The sequence below is a fragment of the Rattus norvegicus genome, chromosome 1, assembly GCF_036323735.1.
Source record: "Rattus norvegicus strain BN/NHsdMcwi chromosome 1, GRCr8, whole genome shotgun sequence".
NCBI classification, from domain to species: Eukaryota; Metazoa; Chordata; class Mammalia; order Rodentia; family Muridae; genus Rattus; species Rattus norvegicus.
In genome coordinates this window covers 120,650,102-120,666,401 of record NC_086019.1, presented here as the reverse complement: position 1 = coordinate 120,666,401, position 16,300 = coordinate 120,650,102, and the positions used below count along the sequence as shown (strand labels likewise).

At 35.9% G+C, this 16,300-nt stretch overlaps 1 protein-coding gene and 2 long non-coding RNA genes across 4 annotated transcripts in view; all 3 read left to right on the top strand.

The window, feature by feature from the left end:
• Positions 1 to 5,063, top strand: part of LOC120099825 (uncharacterized) — a 47,102-nt gene extending 42,039 nt beyond the window's left edge. Inside the window, exon 4 of the long non-coding RNA XR_005499107.2 lies at positions 21 to 5,063. This is a non-coding gene — a long non-coding RNA (uncharacterized LOC120099825). The remainder of the gene's footprint in view (positions 1 to 20) is intronic.
• A 193-nt stretch (positions 5,064 to 5,256) lies between these two features.
• LOC134483395 (uncharacterized) overlaps positions 5,257 to 16,300 on the top strand; it is a 21,157-nt gene continuing 10,113 nt past the window's right edge. Inside the window, exons 1-3 of one of the 2 annotated variants that reach the window (XR_010060268.1) lie at positions 5,257 to 10,114; positions 10,839 to 11,021; positions 13,706 to 13,946. This is a non-coding gene — a long non-coding RNA (uncharacterized LOC134483395). Of the gene's footprint in view, positions 11,022 to 13,705; positions 13,947 to 16,300 lie in introns of both variants that reach the window. The other variant, XR_010060266.1, reaches the window with a different exon arrangement.
• Slc25a19l1 (solute carrier family 25 member 19 like 1) overlaps positions 15,908 to 16,300 on the top strand; it is a 1,820-nt gene continuing 1,427 nt past the window's right edge. The window contains exon 1 of the mRNA XM_039100995.2: positions 15,908 to 16,300. This exon is cut by the window's right edge and continues 1,427 nt beyond it. Within this exon, the coding sequence (XP_038956923.1) occupies positions 16,224 to 16,300 (77 nt within the window). The 5' untranslated portion in view covers positions 15,908 to 16,223.

Here is a 16,300-nt window from a genome sequence, read left to right as displayed (position 1 = left end):
TTTAACATTTTTGTCAACAGATTTCAAAGCACAGAAGCACAAGTCAAAGTTATAGAGGAGATACTTGTTTCAGTGCCACAGACTTTGTCATCAAATACTGTGTCAATTAAAGGGTAAGGGGCATGGTCTCAGTTGCCGTACACAACATTTTCCTTTTTTTTTTAAATATTCACTACACTATTTAGGCTGTCAGTAAAGAAGTTTGTTATGATGTAAAAACAAACTTCAATATAGTCTTCTTGTGAAGAAATTTAGATTGTATCAGGGTTCACCATAGGATCCTGACAATTCATTTATACCTGAAGAACTCGTGAAGGACCAATTGGAGGGAAATCATTAAATACTGAAGAAGACTGGGTAAAGAAAGATCAGAGTGATAAGACATCATCTTGAAAAGATGAGGAATGAAAAACACACAGACAAGCAGACAGGTGGATTCTTGCTCATAGAAAAATGTTTCTTATTAAAACAGAATCATATATGAAAATATACATATATCCTAAACAAAAGACTATGTGTACTGGATGAAAATTGATTGAGGAAGAACACAATGTCATTTGTAGGGCATATAAGTGTTTTTATGTTGTTATTGCTGCTTGTTCTTGTTTCTGCTGTGACTCTGTTCCAGTATACTTTCAGAGACATAGCTCTAGAGCATTGTACATGTTTGTAAAATGGTCTACTTGTGTTTAACAGTGTCAATCCAATAATTCAAGATTTTCTTTTTTTCAAAAGGAAGATTTTCCCTTATCAAACATATCTCCACTTTCCAATAAAGAACCCTAATATTTTTTATGAATTCTATTATCAAAAACAAGTTTTGCCTGAACTCATCATAGTAAAATAAAATTAAATGTAAAATTGATTAGAAGATCCCTTTCACTGAATTACTGGCACAGGTGTGGAGGGATGCTGAAATCTATAACAAGTCTTAAGAGCCAGGTGAATTCTAGACCCATTGGAAAGGATTATGTCCTAGTCCTCATAACATGGGATGTTGAAAACTGTTGAGAGAATGTCTGTTCAGACATTTCTGTCTGAGTAGTATATCAGTCTTTTCATTTTCCGCAATTTTCTCGTGGAGCCAAAAATTGTAGGACATAGTTGTATAAACTGTTGTCATGTGATAAATAAAGTACTTTCTCTTATCTACGTAGAACTATTACATATCTCTAGGTTCTTGCAGTCAATCCTCAACCTGTGGACAAAATGACTTACTCTCCAATATCCTCTGAATATGATAGCAGTTTTCCAAACATCTAACTCATATTTTAAGGAGGCCACTTTAATATTAATATTTTCCATTTTTATTAAAATACCTCCCTCCTCCCCCAAAGGAATTCTCGACCGTTAAAAGTACAAACTACTCATTCAAGAAAACTGTTCAATTAACACTACCTATATGTCTGCTTCCCATAATCTGTGATGCAAGTGGAGAGGAGCTGAAGACTCACTCTCCTGTCCTCTTCAGACATGTGCTCCATAGAAAAATATTCAAAGAGTAATATACAGTAGCAAACAATAAAATACTCTTTTAAAATATTTGTCTTTGCAATTGGCAAATTTTTCTCAGCTTGCAGCTTTCTTTATTGGATATATTTTATTTACTTTTCAAATGTTATCCCATTTCCTGGATTCCCATCCATAACGCATCTAAGCCATACCCCATCCCACTTCTTCTATGAGGGTGTTCCCCCACCAAACCACTCACCCATCACCTCCCAACACTGAAATTTCCAAACACTGAGCGGTCCAGCTGTGGCAGGACAAAGGACTTCTGCATTCATTGGTACCCAACAAGGCCATCCCTGCTATATATGCATCTGGACCTATGGGTCTATCCATGTGTACTCTTTGGATGATGACTTAGTGCCTGGGAGCTCTGGTTGGTCGGTATTGTTGTTCCTATGGAGTTGCAAACTCCTTCAGCTCCTTCAATTCTTTGTTCAATGCCTGCGAGGCAGACCACACTCTCATTCTATGGTTGGCTGTGAGCATTTGCCTCTGAATTTGACAAGCTCTAGTAGAGCATCTCAGGAGACAGCTATGTCAGGCTCCTTTCAGCATGCAATTCTCAGCACTAGCAATATTGTTGGGTTTGGTAGCTTTATGTATATGGGATGGATCCCCATGTGTGGCAGGTTCTGAGTGGCCAAACTTTATCTCCCTATCTCCTCCGATGAATACTTTTGTTCTTCCTTTTAAGAACAATCCACACTTTGGTCCTCCTTCTTGAGCTTCATTTGGTCTATGGATTGTACCTTTTGTAGTTCAAGCTTTTGGACTAATATCCACTGATCAGTGAGTGCACATCATGTGTTTATTTTTGTGATTGTGTTACCTCACTCAAGATGATATTTTCTAGTTCTATATTTGCCTATGAACATTATGAAGTCATTCTTTTTGATAGCTGAGTAGAACTACATTGTTTAGATGTACTACATTTTCTGTATCCATTCATCTGTTGAAGGGCATCTGTGTTATTTCCAGGTTCTGACTGTTATAAATAAGGCTTCTATGAACATAGTGGGGCATGTGTCTTTATCATATGTTGGAGCATGATTTGGGTATATGCCCAGGAGAGGTAGAGCTGGGTCCTAGGATATTTAAATGTCCTATTTTCTGAGGAACATCCAGACTTATTTCCAGAGTGGTTATACTAGTAGCATTCCATCATCAATGGAGGAGTGTTACTCTTTCTCCACATCCTTGTCAGCATCTGTTGTCACCTGAGTTTTAATCTTAGCCATTCTGACAGGTATGATTTGGAATGTCAGGGTTCTTTTGATTTGCATTTCCCTGATGACTAAGGATGTTGAACAGTTCTTAGGTGCATTTTGACCATTTGATATTCCTCAGTTGAGAATTCTTTGTTTAGTTCTGTACCCCATTTCTAATAGAATTATTTGGTTTTTTGAAGTCTAGCTTCTTGATTTCTTTGTATATTTTGGATATTAGCCTCTATCAGATATAAGATTGGTAAAGATCTTTTCCCAATCTGTTCATTGCCATTTCGTCCCAATGACAGTGTCATTTGCCTTACAGAAGATTTGCAATTTTATGAAGTTCCAGTCTTCCATTCTTGATCTTAGAATATAAGTCATTGGTGTTTGTTCAGGAAAATTTCCCCAGTGAAAATGTGTTCGAGGATCTTAACCACATTTTTTCCATTAGCTTGAGTGTATCTGGTTTGATGTGGATGTTCTTGATCCACTTGGACTTAAACTTTGTACAATGCGATAAGAATGCAAAAATTTGCATTCTCCTACATGAGGACCTCCTGTTGAATCAGCACAATTTGGTGAAAATTCTATCTTTTATCCACTGGATGGTTTTAGCTCCTTTGTCAAAGATCAAGTGAACATAGGCAAGTGGCTTCATTTCTGAGACTTCAGTAATATTCAATTGAACTACCTGCCTGTCTCTATAGCAGTAACATACAGTATGTATCAGAATTATTCTGCAATACTGCCTGAGGTCAGGGATGGGGATTTCCACAAGAAGTTCATTTATTGTTAAGGATAATTTCCACTATCCTGGGATATTTGCTATTCAAAATGGACTTGCAAATTGTACTTTCTAACTCTATGAAGAATTGAGTTGGAATTTTGATGGGGATTGCTTTTGGTATTATTCCCTGACAAACAATCCTTGCTTACATATTAGTAAAAGAATACTTTTAACCTCATACATATGAGGTATACATGTTTCACTCTTGAGGAGATATATTGTGCTATATAATATGTCTTGTGTTTCCTAATTCTTGTAATGAGATACATGGGGAACAGGTATGATGCTGAGTTTTAAGGAAATAAAATACTGTTGAAAGGATAATAAATTAGAAACTGATGCTTTATTAATATATATTCATTTAGTGTATATTCTGGATTTCATGATGCAGTTTGAAAATTTTAAAGAAGAATTCTATTTATTGAATGAGGAGAGAATTCAATAGATATCCCATTAGTAATGCACTGAATTTGATATACTGTGATTCAAGGCAAGCATGCTTCAATGCATTAGACCATCTTCCTCTGTCCAGAACAACAGTATGAAGAATTTATAGCTTTGTTTTGTTTTTTTATTGTTTTTATTTTTTCATGACCATACTGTATACCTGGTAAGGAGCTGGGTGAAAATTCTGAGATTTTTTTGAATAGTATTGTTATTCAACATGCTAACAAACATTAGTTAATAAAAGCAAAAACTATGTTGCCATCAGATTTCATAGGGGTATCTTTCTTAATTCTACCTTCCCTTCTCAAATGATTTATTTCCTCTACTGACTAACATTTTCAAAATCTACTGACCTTGAGATTTATCCTGTTTAATATCTCTTCTCTCCTTCAATCTCTCTCTCTCTGTCTCTCTGTCTCTCTGTCTCTCTGTCTCTGTGTGTGTGTGTGTGTGTGTGTGTGTGTGTGTGTGTGTGTGTCTTTCTATCCTTATCTCTGTTTCATCACACTGGATATAAAAAAAGAAATTAAGAGGAACACATTGTATTTTATATTCATTCTTTTAGACACAATCCTTCACAATTTCCCTGTTTCTTGAATGTACTGGAGGAAGTTTCAATGCAAAAATTTCAATGCCAGAGCCAACAAAGTGAAGAAATTCCTACCTTGGATGGATAATAAATCCTGGCCATCTGAGTCTAAACAATCACTCAATGGTGATAAATAAGAGACTAGAATCATACATTTGAATGTTCTGGAAAGTCATGCCTCAGGGTCAGCATGCAGAAATTGTGTTCCAAAAATGTTGAGGCCATAACTCTGTCACTCACTAGGAACTAGATTCAACCAAGTGGCACTGTTATGAAGGCATTGAGACATCATGGTCAGCAGCTAAGGGTTGCCACTGCGTAGGAAGGACAGGTCTCCAGAAACATGCCAGATGAGTCTACAGGTTAAACTGCAGCCCAGTTGCTGAAAGGCAACCCACTTTTGGGGGGTTCAAGTAGCATAGGATGACCAGCAATTTCAGTAGCATCCATGGTGTGGAGAGAGCCATAACCTAGAAGAGCAGCTGCACATATGCAGCAAAGGGCCGAGCTAGAGAAGTTACCCAGACCATTTAAAAATACTACAAAATATTAAATGGATCACCATTATTAAGATGTTAATTTATTAATAACATTGTGGTTTGATTTTGCTCTATTCACATATTGCTTGTTTCTCCTCTCTTGAGGTAAGAAAGTATACTTTTTTAAGGATCCCCCTTTTCAAAATGAGACTTTGGAGTCCTATAGAGAATTTGGATTTTGAAACACTTGGAAATGGAAATGCTGTGCAGCTTGCAAATTCCAGGCAGATATGTTTGATATTCAATGTTTGGTAGCATACTTGCATAACATAAACAGATTTGAGTTTGACTTCATTACAAACACAGTTATATTTTACTCATAAGGAACAACAGCACCCTGGGTGTAGAACAGAAAAATATGAAGCTTGAGGTCATTCTAAGCATTTCTCAGGACAGCCTGAATCAATTTCAGTGGAAAAGTAATTTGTATTTTATGTCATTGTATGCTAGAAACATGTAACTTGCTTTTGATTTTACAGGGGTAACATTGAATGTATTGACTTGAGGATCAGAAGACACTTTAAACTTTTAAACAAAGTTTGTTCTATGAAAATTAATAGAGTCTTTTAAATTTGTATACTATACATTTTTATTATGAATTGTTTGTGAGACTGTGGTAACAGGGAGTAGAATGCAGTAGTTTGAATGATATGTCCACTGTTGGTTTCTAATTTTCACATATTTGACTCCCAATTATTACTGGACAAAGATACCTCTAGGAATGTTTTTCTATCTTTTAAAAAACTCAAGATATTTTAATAACCTCTCTCTGCTTCTGCTCTGTGGTTTGAGATATAAGCTGTCTATTCAGCAACCTGCTGCTTACCACTCAAGATACAAAAGAGAAGAAATAATCTTTTGCTACTACAATTTTAATTTTATTAATATATTTTTGGAGTTGTTACAAACAAATTCTAAAATGTAATACTGGCTGTAAGTAAACTCAGGGCAGGCTCTGCCTATGCCTCTAAGTTGTTAGATATAAGGGCATGTGCCAACATGACTGGTCTTTTTCACAAAACAAATTTCTAAAAGTAATTAATGATCAAAGTCAAATCCACAAATACAAATGAAATTAAAAGCATTAAAAATATAATGACATAAATTTGTAATCATATCATTCAAGAGATAGAAACAAAAGGTTTACTTCAAATTTGAGGCCAACCTACTCTACAGAATGCTACAGTGTCTCACAAGTTTCAAAATTTGAAAAGGATATGAACAAAAGCAAAATTTGAGTAAAAGATAAAAAGAGGAAGAGATAGAGGAAGAAAAGGAGGAGGAGGAGAAAAGGAGGACTTCACTAATCAGGACAATGAAAAGCTCAAGAAACATTATTAAAATGATTACCACATGGAAATTAGAATTCTACACTGTGGAATTAAGGGTTTTTAAAACTGAACATATACAAAATATACATCTGTCAAGACCAATGACAAAAACAGCAAGTACAGAATTCATTATATTCCCCGATAGTGTACACTACATCCTGTGGATCAAGTTAAGGTCTCCTAATCCCACACTGTTACTACTCTTCTAACTACCTGTTAAGAAAGACTGCATCTTAAGTATCCATTGAATTGGACTTGTACAAATCCTTCTCCATTTCACAGATACTATAATCAGTAAACAGACATTTCTTGAATTTCCCAAATAACAGACTCATTGCTAGAATCAGGATCCAACCACATATTATGAAAGCATAGTTATTATCTGTAGAATATAACAGCATAGTTTATATGTCATACAAGTTTTTATTCTTAGATATTATTGAGATGGTTATTCTTTCTCTCAGACAATTGACAGGTAAGCCTCTCTCATTCTGCAGCAGGGTTAATTTAATTAATTTCATTGAGGTAAGAGAACCTGTCCTTGTGTGTAGCATCAGGTTGAGGATCCTTAGCACTGGCCTCTTCACTAACACAGTGGTTAGTGAAGAACTCTACATTCCAATAACTCTACAATCCAATGTGCATAGATTCATCTTTTTACACATATATCCTCAAATACTAGGTACTTGTAATGATAAAAGCATTATTTAGTTTAAAACGCAGGAATTTCTTTAGGTATTTTTAGTAACCTAATCACACTTTGACACACAGTATATGTATAGATGCAAAAAATGTTCGATTCATTTTCTTGTTTAAAAAACCCTATATTATATTATTTCTTTCATTGGATATATTTCTTTATTTACAATTCAAATGTTATTCCCTTTCCCAGTTTCCTGTCCATAAGTCCCCTATCCCCTCCCATTCCCCCTTATGGGGGTCCCCCCCATCTATGCCCCTTACCACCCCTTGCAGAGATTGCCCTGTACTGGGGGTCCAAACTAGGCAGGACCAAGGCCTTCCCCTTGCACTGGTGTCCCAACAAGGCTATTCTCTGCTACATATGCATTCAGAGCCCTGGGTCAGTCCATGTATAGTCTTTGGGTTGTGGTTACTCCCTGGAAGCTCTGGTTGGTTGGCACTGATGTTATTATGGGGATGCAAGTCCCTTCAGCTCTTTCGATCCTTCCTGTCATTCCCGCAAAGGAGGTCCTGATCTCAGTTCAGTGGTTTGTTGCTAGCATTCACCTCTGCATTTGACATGCTCTGGATGTGTCTGTCAGGGGAGATTGACATTTGTGTATATTGTATAAAATCCAGAAAACAGGATATCCTTTATATCAAAACCGTTATATTTGACCTGCTAGGTGGCAGATAAAGACGGAATGCTGTATGTTTAAATCCAATTTATTCTATGCAGCATCTTACTAGCCAGAAAAGAAAGCTATTGATGCAAATATTGTCTTTATAAATATTAAATCAATATAATTTATTGAGTACTTGCTATTAGGTATCCTCAGACACTTTTCAATAAAAGAAAAGAACTACAGGATTGTAATTTCACAGGCTTTGTTGCTAATAGGAATCAGTATTTGCAAAGTACCATTAAAATTCAAGGATATTGTAGAACTTTCTTTTCAGCAAGCTTTGAAATCCTTCAGCATTGTCAGAAGATTCAGAGGGACTGATCTGCAGTAGCACAGCCTGTAGTCACCCATTTCATTCAGTAAGGCATGAATTGATATATTGCCATGCTTATCTGCTCAGTCCTATATTGAAGCAAATTTAGTCACACAGAGATAGCTTATGAAACTACTGCTATGGGGTAGGAAGCTGAGGATTTCCATATGCATTCAAAGACACCTTTATATTTTTGCAAATGTTTTCCTTCCATGACTTTATAGAACACAATGCAGACTGTCCAAATTCAAATCACATATAGTAATTCTTATGAATTTCCCTTTCCCGTGTAGACATTGTCTTGCAGAAAAGAATATTACTAAGTCAATATCATATTTATATTTATTGGAAAATAATTGAATGTTTAAAATTAGTAGCCTTTCTACATTTTTGTGTGTACTTCTTTTGCAAATTCTTTAGGGATCAAAATCACAAAGGTTTAAAGTTGCATAGAAGAGCCTAAGTGATGCTTCAGCTTGTACAAACTAATACTGTTCTGAAAAATATTTCCCAGATCTCATGTCAGGTGTCTAAAAACTACATGTATTTGCAGATCTGGAGATATATACCTACATACCTCTACATATATGCACACACACACACACACACAGACACACACACACAGACACACACACACACACACACACACACACACAAACACACACACACCTCATTAACAGCATTAATAAAATCTAGCTAACTGTGGTGGCATATGAGTTTACTTGAAGTACTTACAAGTTAGAAGCTCATAAATTTCTGAGTTAAAAGCCAGCCTGCTCTAAAAGTTTGTTTCCAGTCCAGCTAAATCTAATACGTAAGACCAGATCTACAAAACAAACAAGTAAGTATCTCATAGCAAGAAATTTTAAAACTGAAGAAAAACTCATCACTGAATGACAAACCAATGCTTTTATTATATAGCAAATATTATGTTAACCATAAGTGCTTCATTTACATGAGCACATAGGAAATTTTAAAAATCCACCTAATCAAGTAAAACCTTACTAGTGCAGAATGTTGGTAAAATAGCATATTTTATTCCTTAGTGGTTTCTACAAGTATCTAGTGTTTTTGTCCATTCACAATTTTGTTACATTTTTCCTAAGCACTCTTTTTCCTTTCTATAAAGATCTAGATGTGAATATAATTTAATATCATGTAATTATCATTGCCCAAAAATCCTTGAATTTATCCCTGACCAATTTATACAGAAGTTTATGAAGACCCTCCTCTGTCATATTAGCAATAGGACAGTTTAAAGCTCATGGCTGCCTGCTTTGTACATTAGCTTTAGAAAAGATTTTGAATCTCTGCTACCTGGTGACCATGCATGCATGCGTGATGCAGGGTTATGCCAGCTCACTAGCACAGACTGGGGGTTGGGAGTGTGATTAGTCAAGTCAGTGCAGCAGGTCCTGCTCAGAGAAGAGGCAGACAAGGTGCCTGTTGCATCCAACCTAGGAATGGTCAGCAAGGCAATGCAGCAAACAAGGTCAGCTCCGTCATATCCCCATAATTTGTTTCATAGACATGACTTTTTTCACACTAAATATTGCAAATTTGTTGTGACAGAAGATTTTTCTACTGATCTTAAATCTTTGACTCTGGACAGTCAGATCAGAAACCTATCAGATCAGGACCTGGCTTCCTTTGTCTTGTCTTGTGTTGTGTTTGCTGCAGTGCCCCTCCCCTTGAGCAGTTAAACTGCCTTTTCACTTTAGCTCTGTTATCTTACATGGTGAATATTAGCATTTCAAATAGCTGACAATAATGTGGATTTTTGGTGTGTGGGAGGAATGGCAGTCAGGAAAGAAAAAGAATAAGTTGGTATATGGGTGTTGCATAAAAATAACATCCATAATGAAGTTAAAAAGTTATCTTGGTATCTGCCATAGACTGAAAGATATGAAGGAATAAAAATACCTGAGAGTTAAAGTACAGATTATCTTCAGAGGGAAAGCACACAACGGATCATGATTGGGTTGTACTTCTTAGTTTCTGAATGGTTAAAGCTTCAGGTAAGAATGAATTTTGATGTCGCAATAGTTATAATAAAAGAAAGGGGTTATGAAAATTGCTTTAAGAAAGAGTAGTGAGCAGAGTTCAGGTGTGTGAACTGAAAACATGTGGAAATGTGGTGTATCTTCCACATATATACATACACACCCACAACCACACAAACACTTACACTTTACATACTCACATACAGTGTATAGAGTAATACAGAATAATAAACTGTTTTCTTCTGTGATCTCATAAGGTGATCTAGTTTGAATGTTATGACAATACGTCCATGTCTTTAGGTATGTGATATTTTTTATTATTATTTTTTTATTTTTAAATCTTGCCTGGATTACCAATAAACTGTTGGATCGGAAAGAAGTTTCTTTAGATATTTGATCTATACTTTGATTTGATTCCCTGATTTGGATGAATTTTATAAAATATGCAAAATAGAATGCAGATTTGTTTTTGTTTTTTGGGAGTTTAGGTGGGAATTTTATCCATCTTCCATCAGTTAAATCCTCAAGAGCTTGTCTTTTCTTTTGCTTCAGTTTGTTTGTATGTTTTTTTTTGTCTTATTGGAATTGTATTTTGCTTTTCATTAAATATGGTCTATTTTTTAGTGAAAATTGATTTTGTCCCACTTTTTATTTCCATTCTTAATTTTTATTTAAATCGTGATCATAGTTTTCAGTTTTTTCCTATTTCCAGTTTTCCCTCACCTCTCTTTTCTTCCAGATCTGTTCCCTTTCTCTCTCCGAAGGAAAATATAATAAGATAAACAAAGAACATAATATTGAGGGTGGACAAAGCAACCTAACAGAAGGAAAACGAGCAGCCACAAGAATCAGAGACCCACTTGTTAACACACTCAGGAATGCCATGCAAACACTAAGCTGAGTGCTCTAAATATGTACTGAGGTAACATTACAGACTAATAATAGGCTTTGAGACTATAACAAATTTCCTCAGAGGCGCGTCCTATTCTTTTACTCATAGTAGTTTGTATTTTATTTCAAAATGCTGTTTGGGTTTAAGATTTTTAAAGTATTTCTAAAATGCAAGTCTATGTTGATCCAAGCCAAGAGCAGTGTGAGGGTTTGCTAAGGTTATTGCTTCTAAAGAGGTGTTAATTAATACAGAAATAACAGAGTAACACCATTCATTACAGTTTTTGTTACTGCACCAATTTTATAGAATAATTTGAAATCTGCCATTCTGATACCTATGGAAATTTGTTTATTATTCAGGTTTATGCTACAGGGACTCTTTTTTCATTCTCCATAATTTTACAACTGAGTTTTTTAATTTGTATGAAGGATATTATTGGTGATTACACATATACACATAAAATATTTTATATAACCTGCTGTTATGTATTATATATAACAATGTTATATGTAATGTTATATAATATATATTTTATAAAACATTTTTATGATATATTCCACAAAACATTTGTTATTTCAGGACAGTATTTTTTATTAATTTGTTTATACTGCTACTTTGCTGAACATAATTATCAGCGTTATCATGTTTCTCCTGTCATTTTTAGGAACTTTTATACATAAAATCATATCCTATTGGAAGTAATCTCCTGATACTGTACTGAATAGGACAAGAAGAATAAACTTCCTCATATTGTTTCCGATTTTAATGAAAATATTTTGAGTTTCTCTCCATTCAGCATGATGCTGGCTCTGAGTTTGTTGTATATTGTTTTATTATTCTGAAATATATTCTGTTTGTCCTTACAAGTGACCACATTTCTAAGGAAATAGGACACTTGGTACCCTAGTACCCATCTATTTCATTAAGAATGTGTGCAGGTAGGGTTGGAATATTGAGAAGTCCTCCTTCTTCCTTATTTGAATGTATGCTTAATCTTGTGACGGGCACCCATGTAACCTTAACTGTAGGAGGCCATGTTTACAGTAGCCAGGCCATTTATAGAGATATTGCATAGCATTTCTTCCAGTCTTGAGCTTTTACCTAGTATGGGGAATTTTAGCATTCCCAACTGTGTCTGAGTACTGAAGGTTGCTTATTCACAGTGCTTTTGTAGTTTGTCTTAGGGTCTTATTGATGTGAACAGATACCATCACCAATGTAACTTTTATAAAGAACAACATTTAATTAGGCCTGCCTTATAGAATCAGAGGTTCAGGCAGGAGCATAGCAGAATTACAACATCCAGGCAGACATGGTATACAAGTTCTGAGTTCTACATCTTCACCCAATGGAAGCCAGGAACAAACTGAGCACCCTCAGGCAGGGAAGGGGGATGGTCTGGATGCCCAACTCCACAGTGACACACTTCCTTCAACAAGGTCACAACTTTTAATAGTGCCACTCCCTGGGCGAAACATATGCAAACCAACTCAGAGTTATTTATCTTTCTGCAAAAAATACCAAGAGTAATCAGATAATTATATAATCAGCAACACGTACCTAAGGACATAACATAAATATTTAAAAGGGTATTTACAAAATGGGCATTTGAAAAAAAAAACAATGTTAGTGTATTCTCTCCTAAGGTTTTTATATTCCTCAGTCAATTTTGTTGACGAAGTTTGTAGTACCATTCCTGAATTCTCTTTTGTGGAAGTGACAGCCTTTCTAATTAATAATGTGGTTAGTTAAGCACAAAATATATTTGCACAATTGTAATATTAGTGCATTTTATCAGGCATGGCATTATTAGAGCATATAAGGCTTATTAATGGATGAGAAAACCATCATCTTTTTTTCTCTATGTAACCTGACTAGTGTTTTTTATCATTATGAAAGATAACCACCAGGGAAACTTTCCTGGATAGCTCAAGGTTGAGTTCTGTATGTTCAGCAAACAAAGTGTATGGTGTGTATACAACATGATCTTACCATGAAATCTGCCAGGGCTAACTGAGGCTCTTTCCTACTTTTTCTTCTGTTTAATGGTATCTGTTTTTATGTCAAGAGACAAAGCATTATGAATCAAAAATTATTGTCAAAATACCATTGAGTTCATATGATTTGGCTGTCCACTGCTTTGATTAAAACCTTCCATGAATGTAGTATCTTTAATAAGTGAGTCTCCACTGTATTAAACTAATTTCCCCTTTAGAAGCTTTTGTATATTGGACACAGCTCCTTGGTTAGAGATGGGAGTTTGTGTTCAGTTCTTTGTCTCAGTACTGCGAACCAATTCACTTTACTCTATGCAAACCATATGCATGTATTCATGATCAAAATGAGTTCATTTGTGAGTTAGTCAGGTCTGTTACATTTGTAACACACTGTTTCCTTGGTTACATTTTTCCATCCCCACTGGCTCCTAGATTTCTCCCAAAACAAAGATTCCTGAGAGGTGAAAGGAGTATTGATAGAATAGTTTCATTTATGACTGAGTTATCAAATCTCTCTTACTCTCATTGTGCAGGGATGTTTCTTTGCTTTTTTCCCCATCTATAACAGATAGTTTCTCTGTTAAGGGTGAGAAATATACTTATTAAAGAAAATAATAGAACATTATTAGGATTCTTTAAATTGCTACATTGCTTTTGCAGAAAAACTGGTGTTTAGTATGTCCCTCGGTTAACAGTCAATTTATTTCCCTTTTCTAGGGCACATGAGCAATGTCATGAATGTTCCTCCTGGAATGGGCATTGGATCCAATCAAATAACTGTCACTTACTCTCATGATATTTATACCACTCTTCCACCCATGTACACTGTAGAGAGAGTCCCCCATTGTAAATTGAGGACTTCACCCAAGTTCATCTTTACTTTTCTTCTCAGAAACTATTTATAAACTTTCCAATCCATGACAATTACTTCAGTCAGCCATCAGCTTACGTACAGGAGGTATGTAAGTGTTGTCTCATGAATATAATTTGACCATCAGTTTATGTAAAGCAACCAATAATGTGGGCAGGGATGTAAGTTGTTTGAGGGTTTCTGTGAAGTCTCATTTATTAAAACTCACATTGGAGTGGGTTTTGGTTGTGATAGAAGTCAATTAGGATGTACTCTCTTCATTATTTGGTTATGCATTTTAAGAATATTCATTTACATATTATATATTAAGGATCTACTGTAATATTTTTCTATAACATTCTTCAGAAGGTCCATAGATTCTGCTGTCCCTTAGCCTACCTACTTCCATTTCTCCATTTAATATTCCGATTGCACTATCACATAACAACAAGTCTCCAGATTTAATTATATTTTTACTTATTCAGGAAAAACTTCCATCCTTTCTAGTTCCTTACTCTATTTCTTACCTCTAAGGATTTAAGGATCCTTACATGCATTTTTAAAGTTTAAAGCCTAAGAAGCAGTTTTAAGTGGTCACATACTAAATTTTCTTTGGGGTTCTGAGTACCTCACTCAGGATGACTTTTCTCACTCAGGATGATATTTCTCACTCAATATGACTTTTTCGAATTTGATCCACTTAAGCAAGAGTTCTATGATTTGATTATTTCTACAAGTGAGTTATATTTCAGTGTATAAATGTACCATATTTTAATTATTTATTCAGTTGTTTATGGACACAATGTTGAGCAATATCTGGATTAAGAAGAAGGAAGACAAAAATGTGGATGTTTCAATCCTATATGGAAAAGGGAACAAAATAGTCACAGGAGATAGAAGAAGGGAGGGACCTGGAAGAAATAGAGGAGAGAGAGGGAAAAGATTGGGCAGAATGAGGTATTGGAAGGGATAGAAGAGAAGTACAGAATGTCAGGACACTGAATAAAAATAACTAACAGCAGGGAATGAAGAACTGGGGGTAGCCATAAAAATTTTCAAAACCCAGGGAAACAAAAGGCTCCCAGGACCCAACAGGAATGACTGTAACAGAAATAGCAAACAATAGGGAATTACAACCTGTAGATACCACCTCCAGTAAATAGGCACAAGCCCTAGTTTTGGGATTGGGACAAGACCCATCGCAAAATTCTAAATCCAGAAATGTTCATGCAAAAAGGAAAGGCAGGGACAAAAAATGGAAGACAAAGGAAGGAAAGGTCATCCAGAGACTGCCTTATGTAGGGATCCATCCTGTCCTCAGATACCAAACCCCAACACTACTGCTGATGCCAAGAATAACTTATAGGCAGGAGCATGGTATGGCTCATCCCTTAATAGTTCTACTAGCACATAACCAAAATAGATACAGATACAGCCAATCATCAGACTGAGCCTTAAAGACCCCAGTGAAAGAGCTATGGGAAGGACTGAAGAAGTTGAAGGGGATTGAAACACCCTAGGAAAAACAATATCAACTAAACAGAGCACCCAGAGCTACCACAGACTAAACCGCCAACCAAGAGTTGTCCAGGGTTCTAGATACATGGGTAGCAGAGGGTGGCCACATCTGACATCAACAGGAGGGAAGGCCCTTGGTACTGTGAAGGCTTGATGCCCCATCATAGGGTGATGCTAGAGTGGTGAGGCAGGAGTGGATAAATGGATGTAGAAGCACCCTCACAGAGTCAAATGGGATGGGAAGAGGGGGAATAAGTTGGGGCATTGTAGAGGGATAACAGGTAAATGTGATATCATTTGAAAAATAAACAAATAAAATCATTAAGTAAAAAAATAGGGACAAATCACTTTAAAAAACATTCTTTCCATGTGAGAATGGCCATGTTACTTTCCTCAGAATCGAAGGATGTGGTCATGCTCTTGACAGCCCTAGATGCAGATTCTTCCCAAAGTTATGTCCATTACTGCTCCCAGATCACTGCTAAGAAATATACTTGTTTCCAGTAAGGACAGAGAACTGGCTCTGTACTATGTGGAGATGCATGATATGATATCAAAACATTCAGCCAAAAAGGTGGATTTTATTTGCCTCTGAATGCATGTATGCATCTGAGTTCCTCATGAGAATAGTTTATTTCTCCTATGTTTTTTTTCCTCACCTGCATACTGGACAAATTAATTCCTTGGTAAAGCAACAACTGAAGCCTCCTTATATGATGATTACATTAAAAAGGCTTCAACCTCTAACTCACATTTAAAAATTATCTGTCTAACAGTTAAGTTTTGCTGTTGGGCTATACTGAGAGGTAGGGAGAGCTGAGCTGGAGGAGTCCGGCGGAGCCTAAAGTATCAGCCTGATACTCATGGATGTTGGACAGACCAGAGGCAGGGATGGTTGGCTATGACTCCAAAGCAGATGCCAGGAGTAACTCCAAGTTGGAGGT